The following is a 6,649-nucleotide window of genomic DNA, read 5'->3' on the forward strand; positions in this document are numbered from 1 at the left end:
GCCCAGAGGTACATTGGCCACACCGACACCCGCTACAAGTAAATCCCAAGGATTTGGACCAGCACATCTCTTCATTGTCTTTGTTTGGGTCCCTTGCACTCCTCTAATACCTCATATCAACCATGCAGCCAAGTCCACCGCTGCTGAACGGTCTGCAACTACGTCAGCATCACACCAACAAAGCCACGTCCTTACCAGCAGCCCAGAGGTACATTGGCCACACCGACACCCGCTACAAGTTCACCGGAGATTCACAGGAGGTTCTGTTCTCTACCCAGATCACCACAATTCAGACCCTACGAGGGAGCTGATGGTTGAAAACACTGATGACTTGGTCATCGATGGCTTTGTTGGGAGGTGACATGTGGCCAGGATGCCCATGGAGCAGCATCTGCTCTAAAACAGCCGACGGATTTCAGATCGCTCCGCCTTGCCAGCCTTGGGGAGGGCCAACGGCGCACGAGTGCACGCACACACCACCACCAGGTACAAAATATTTATTGAGAACAGGTCTGCTCAGGGGTGTTTCACCCTGCACACCTCCCAACCCTCCTGGAGTTACCCACTGCCTTCAAACACACTGTCCCTTCGCATCGGAGCACAAACACAACAGAGAAAGCAACCGAGGCAAGAAATCCATCCTCTCCCCAAGGAGCTCAGGGCTGGTTTCAGCCCACTTCCCACCAGCAAGCATAGACCTTGGCAGGAGTTGGGGCTGGCCCTGAGCCACCAGCCCAGCCCCAAAGCCAGGAGCCAGGGAAAGCTGCAGCGCTGCTCTGGCAACGCCGTTTCCCTGACTCAAAAAAAAAAAAGGCACCAAAAAAAAAAGCAGCGTTGTCCTTTTCCACTTGGAAACCCCTTGGTTTGTATCAGTTTGGTGGCTCAAACAGCCTTGCTGGTGCAAGAGGGAGAGGGGGTGAGAAAATATGTTGGGTGGTCCTTATGTAAAACACCACAAATCACACTTGTGGGATGTCCAGCCTTCATTTTCTTCAGAGCAGCAGAGTTATGGGCATTCAGGTTTCTTTCCCCACTGTCTTTTGTAAAACCCCGTCCCAGAGAACGCTCGTCCCGTCCCCGTGCTGCAGCGCTACGCACCCATCGTGTCCTCCACATCACAGCTTCCAGGGAGCCCTGTCTGCTTTTGCATACACAGACCGAGCCCCTCTCACTGTGGTTGTTTTTAAACAATAAAATAAATCCAAACCCAACCCAGCAGCATCACAGATTCCTCATTTTTAAGTCATTTGCTGGCTCTCCGGGGGTTTCTCCTGGATCTCCTCATACTTGGGCGGAGGGGTCAGCGGCTCTATCGTGATCGGGGCAGTGCTGTTCCCCTCCGCGAGGTTTAACCTGATGTCCTTCAGGTGCAACTTCTCTGACTTGATCCTCCGGACCTTCAGCGGCTTCAGGCGCTTGCTCAGGCGCGAGTTGTGCCGGCCGGGCTGCCGCTCCGTGCCAGGCTCCGGGCCGGGGGCTCCCGAGGGCTGGGCGCTTTCATCCAGCCCCGTCAGCGACTCGTAGGAGGGCAGGGAGACGCTGATCCTGTTGCTCCTGTCCAAGTCTCTGGGCTCAGAGTAGCCCGTGTTCATCACCTCCTCGTAGCTGGGGACGTAGTACTGGGAAGACACATCTTCGTCCTCTTCTTGACTAGAGGGGATAAAATTAAGGCTGTCAGGAGCGCATCATCTCAGCTTCACAGGAGGGAGGGCATAGAGAGAAGAGAGTAAAACCACACTCCCAGAAAACCCCTTTATTTATTTGCTCTTCTACGTTATATCCCAGTTCCTTGTTGTTTGACAGAACAGATCACAACCTCACCTGTGTTCAGACACATTTTTATCTCCTTGTGACACACGTCTGTCTTTGATCATCATTCTTTACCCACAAAATCTCTTTTTCCATCACTCAACAGTGATTTCTTCCCCCAGCACAACACTGCCTTCTCTCCTTCCCTCTCAAAAAATCAGCTAAAATACGAGGAAAGGAACATTATCACCCCTCCACCTTTGCCAGCCAGATGTTTTTCAGGCTGGGTATCTACCTTGATATGTCCTGCAAAGAGATTCAGCTCTGCAATGCTTCACCATCTACGTGACACATTTCCATCCACACCACTGGTACCTGCTCACAGCCTGCACACATATATGTGGCATTTCTTTGGCATTATGAAATTACCTTTACCATCTTATAGGGAAAACCAGCCCACACCAGGGACCACGCCGATTCCCTGTGCTGCCGAGATGTCCGGGGTCTTCTCCTGCGCCCGGTGTTTGTTCAGACCGTGCCTGCTGTGCCAGCAGCCTTTGCTCTGCTCCTTAAGAGTTCCCCGAGCAAACAGGAGAGCCCTGCAGACCTTCAATGGGTCTAAACTCCATGTCCAGCCACTGCCTGGGCTGAAACCACCTCCGGCTGCACCCACCAAGACACCACCTCCTACACCTGCTCCTCTCCCTTGGTTTGCAGCAGCGATCCTGCTCTTCTGTGTTAACCATTAACCACGGCTCCCAGAAGGTGTGCTGACCAAGCAAGGAGTGGCGAGGCTCCGCAACGCTTGCTTGGCCACGGCTCCAGCTAGACCCCAGCTTACACACAAACAAGGAAATGTTTCACCTACAGCACCAGAAAACCAGCTGGATTCGCTCCTTCCTGATCTCTGCAACATATCTGAACCCTACACCGTGAGACGTGCTCGCCTTCTTTCAGCACACGCTGCCATCAGCCTGTCTCCTTCCTCCTGACCTCTCTGAGGAAGCATAACAACTCTTGGCATCAATCCTGTGCCAGATCTCACTCCCTTTCTCAGCATAGGAAAGACATGGACCTCTTGGAGCCAGTCCAGAGGAGGGACACAAACATGATCAGAGGGATGGGACAGCTCTGCTGTGAGGACAGGCTGAGAGAGTTGGGGCTGTTCAGCCTGGAGAAGAGAAGGCTCCAGGGAGACCTTCTAGTGGCCTTTCAATACTTGAAGGTGCTAATAAGCAAGATGGGGACAGAGTTTTTAGCTTGGCCTGCAGGGATAGGACAAGGGGTGATGGTTTGAAACTAAAAGGGGGGAGGTTTAGACTAGATGGGAGGAAGAAATTACTTAGATTGAGGGTGGTGAGACACTGGCCCAGGTTGCCCAGAGAGGTGGTAGAAGCCCCATCCTTGGAAACATTCCAGGTCAGGTTGGACAAGGCTCTGAGCAACCTGCTCTGGTTGAAGATGTCCCTGCTCATGGCAGGGGGACGGACTAGGTGACCTGGAAAGGTCCCTTCCCACCCAAACCGATCTGTGATTCCAGGATTCCCTTTCTCCTCCCCAAAAAGGCTCACCTGTCCTCCTGCTGCGAGGGCTCTGCAGACGCAGTCTGGTGCTGCACGCGAGCGATGTCTTCGCTTTGCCTCTTCTTGTCCCGGATATTCAAGCAGATGGAGAGCAGCAGCAGCAGCAGACCCGCTCCCACCAACACGTACGCCACCGAGAAGGTCTTGCTCTTCAAAATACCTCCGGTGCCACGGTCGGGTTTGCTGCTGTTCCCGGCGTGGGTGGTGGGTTTCTCAGCGGGGCCGAAGCCGGGGACGAGGTTCCAGACGGCCATGATGATGCCGAGGACGAGCATCCCCAGCCCTATCGCCGTCAGGGCGTAGTGTGAGCCGTTGGCCCGGGACTGGGCCATCGCTCCTGCTGCTGGCCGGCCGGCTGGGCTGTCCCCACCTCACAGCAGGGCTCAGGTGGCGGGGGCTGCAGTCCTGTTAGCATGCGTGCGGTCCCCTCCCTGGGCAGGTGGCGAGCTCTGGGAAGAGATGGAAGGCGATGGATGGTCAGTGCACGGCAGGATGCAAAGGCTATTTAGCTCCTGTTTCTGTGGCCACAATAACATCGATTCATCCAACTAATGTTGGAAATTGAATTCCACCACACCCGTGGAGAGCACGTCAGGACATAAGATGGCAGTCGGCAGCAGGATCTTTGCTGGCCCTTCTCATCTCGGCTACTTTCTCAGCTGTAAGATCCACCAACCTTACAAAAGAACTGAATTACAGAATCCCAGAGTCACCTGGATTGGAAAAGATCTTTAAGATCATCAAGTCCCATCATGAACCCAACACTGACAAGTCCCCCACTAACCCATGTCCCTCAGCACTGTGTCTACACGACTCTTCAATCCCTCCAGGGATGGGGACTCCACCACTGCCCTGGGCAACCCCTTCCAATGCCCCAGAACCCTTTCAGCAAAGAAATTCTTCCTCACATCCCATCTCAACTGCCCTGGCCACAACTGGAGCCCATTTCCTCTTGTCCTGTCCCTTGTTCCTTGGTTGAACAGACCCACCCCCACCTCTCTCCACCCTCCTTTCAGGGACTTGGACAGAGCCAGAAGGTCTCCCCTCAGCCTCCTTTTCTCCAGGCTCAACAACCCCAGTTCTCTCTTACTGACGTTTGCTAAGGATTTAGATTGACCATCCTTCAGAGAGCGACACCCGACCTCTCCACAGCACCACAAAAATGCCACAGAAATAAATTCCACTGCTTAGAGAAATGCTCCATGCTTTACGGAGCTGCACTGCCTCCAGCAAACAGCTGCTGTCAAAGCAAACTAACCACAAACCGCCCAGAAATGACTCTCTGGCTGTACAGCTTCTCTTTTTTCCCCAGTCTGAGGTGGTGCTGGCTGCCCGCCCTGCGATGCCTCTCTGCCCGGAGAATAGAAAGCAAAACTGCCGCTCTCCCAGCCGAGCTGCCCCCACGGCTTCCTCTGACCTCTGCCTGCAAGGGCTGCTCCACACCCCATCCTCGGCACAGCCCCTGCCTTCATTCTGGCCAGTGTTTGCCCACCTCGGACTAAGACATGTTGACAGTGAGTGGCCCAGCTGCATCCCACCAACCACGGCAGGATCAGGACCATCCCAGCATCACTGACCCCACCAGCCAGGCCACGGGTGGGAACTCCTCCACTGCCTCGGCTGAACGTCTGCGATCGGTTCCCGAGTCACCAGGACCAGATGTGCTCCCTTGTTAAAAATCACCACGTGGAAGCGCATCTCCCGGCCATTTCTCTCCCCAACCTCATCTTGTTAAGGTGGCAGCTGTGAGTAAAACCCCCTCCTGCAACCCACAGGCGAGGAGCTCAGATCCCTGCAGCAAAACTCCCATTTCCCCCTGAGTGAGCCTTGTAGCAACCTCCCAGTTTCACCCGTGTGCCAAAACCAGCACAAACGTGACAGGGTTTTCTCCTTCCTCCCCAGCTCCAGCTTCTCAACGTTTGTTTACGCTAGAAATCATCCTTGGCTGTGCTGCTGCTGCGTGCTGTCTCCGTACACACCCTCACCCTTCAGCCTGGCCATTCAGATGATGGTCCCAAGCTTCATGTTTGCTTGTTTAGCTTCAGCACAAGCCTAGTTTGCAGGGTCAAGGGGCAGAATAAAGCAGCATTCCCAGCAAACAGACCACTCCAGCTGCTTGCAGGAAAAAACACACAGGCAAGTGCGGAGAGCAGAGGAGAACATTGCACAGTGACCTCCCCATCGCAGCCTGCTCACCCTCAGAGCCCCAGCACCGCTCTGGAGACCCACCGAGGGACATCCCAGCCCCTTCAGACGCAGCCCTTGTCCTGCATGGGGCTTGTTGGTGTCTCCATGGACCTGGGGCTGGGCAAAGTCTTGGCTCCCACGGTCTGTCCAGGGTTATTGGGGGAACGTGAGCTGCCGAGCCCTGCCCGACGGGAGCTGCCGGCACGCAGGCAGGGACAAGCCCGCTGTGCCCAGCCCCACGGCCAGAGCTGGGGAAGGCATCACCTGCCCTCGGCTTTCGTTTGATCCTAAAAAGCAGGTGCTGAGGATGAGGCAAATGTGACATCTGAAAGGTCCTTGCCAACATCCCGCCTATGGAGAGCAATCGTCAGCAGCAGCACGTCATAGAATCACAGACTGGTTTGGGTGGGAAGGGACCTTAAAGCTCATCCAGTCCCAACCCCCCTGCCAGCAGCAGGGACACCTTCCACTAGACCAGGTTGCTCAAAGCCTCATCCAGCCTGGCCGAGAACACTTCCAGGGAGGAGCAGCCACAGCTTCTCTGGCCAACCTGGGACACTGTCTGACCACCCTCACAGTGAAGAATTTCTTCCTCACATCTCATCTCCATCTCCCCTCGTCCAGTTTCAAGCCATCACCCCTTGTTCTGTCTCCAATTAATCAACACCTCTGCTTCTCCTTTTGGCTCTTCCAAAATTCACTCAATGGGTGGCTGCTGGGTTTTTTCCTTACCCAGTGATAAACACCAACTCCCATCCCTGTGCTGTTCAGCACGGCACTTCACAAAGGGACATCAGCCAGCCAGGACTTCACCTGCAAACTGCTGCGGTGGGGACAGAAAACACGCAGGCTGGTCACGTTCACCCGTGGGGTCTGAGCCACCATGCCTGTTCCGATCGCTCTGCCTTCCCTTAGACACCTCAGCTCTGGAAGAGGACATGATTTCAGCTTCCACATCATCTCTGTGCCTGAAAGTTCGACACAGATCCCTCGCTGTGCTGCCCTGCAGCCCAGGCAAATCCGATTACAGCAGGAGATGTGACTTTATCTGTCTCTCCATTGAATTAGCTCTTCTTCTGGCTTTCCAGAGCGCGCTCCCATCGCTGCTTCAGCAATAACGCTGGTGCCCT

General features: G+C 54.8%; 1 protein-coding gene across 1 annotated transcript; it reads right to left on the minus strand.

The window, feature by feature from the left end:
• Nucleotides 1-1,238: 1,238 nt before the first annotated feature.
• On the minus strand, nt 1,239-3,664 carry TMEM51 (transmembrane protein 51). The gene is made up of 2 exons (XM_010173922.1): nt 3,321-3,664; nt 1,239-1,650 (listed from the first exon to the last, which is right to left on the minus strand). Exons 1-2 carry the CDS (start codon nt 3,662-3,664, stop codon nt 1,239-1,241), a joined length of 756 nt encoding a protein of 251 aa, XP_010172224.1.
• Between the last annotated feature and the right edge of the window lie 2,985 nt (nt 3,665-6,649).

The sequence above is a fragment of the Antrostomus carolinensis genome, unplaced genomic scaffold (genome assembly GCF_000700745.2).
Source record: "Antrostomus carolinensis isolate BGI_N321 unplaced genomic scaffold, ASM70074v2 scaffold7748, whole genome shotgun sequence".
Taxonomy (NCBI): Eukaryota; Metazoa; Chordata; class Aves; order Caprimulgiformes; family Caprimulgidae; genus Antrostomus; species Antrostomus carolinensis.

Bases quoted from the DNA above. Each gene is read 5' to 3' on its own strand.
- TMEM51 (XM_010173922.1), bottom strand. From the start codon at position 3,664: ATGGCCCAGTCCCGGGCCAACGGCTCACACTACGCCCTGACGGCGATA. The intron at 1,651-3,320 runs GTGAGCCTTTTT...TATCCCCTCTAG, and splicing joins CCCTCGCAGCAGGAGGACAG to TCAAGAAGAGGACGAAGATG.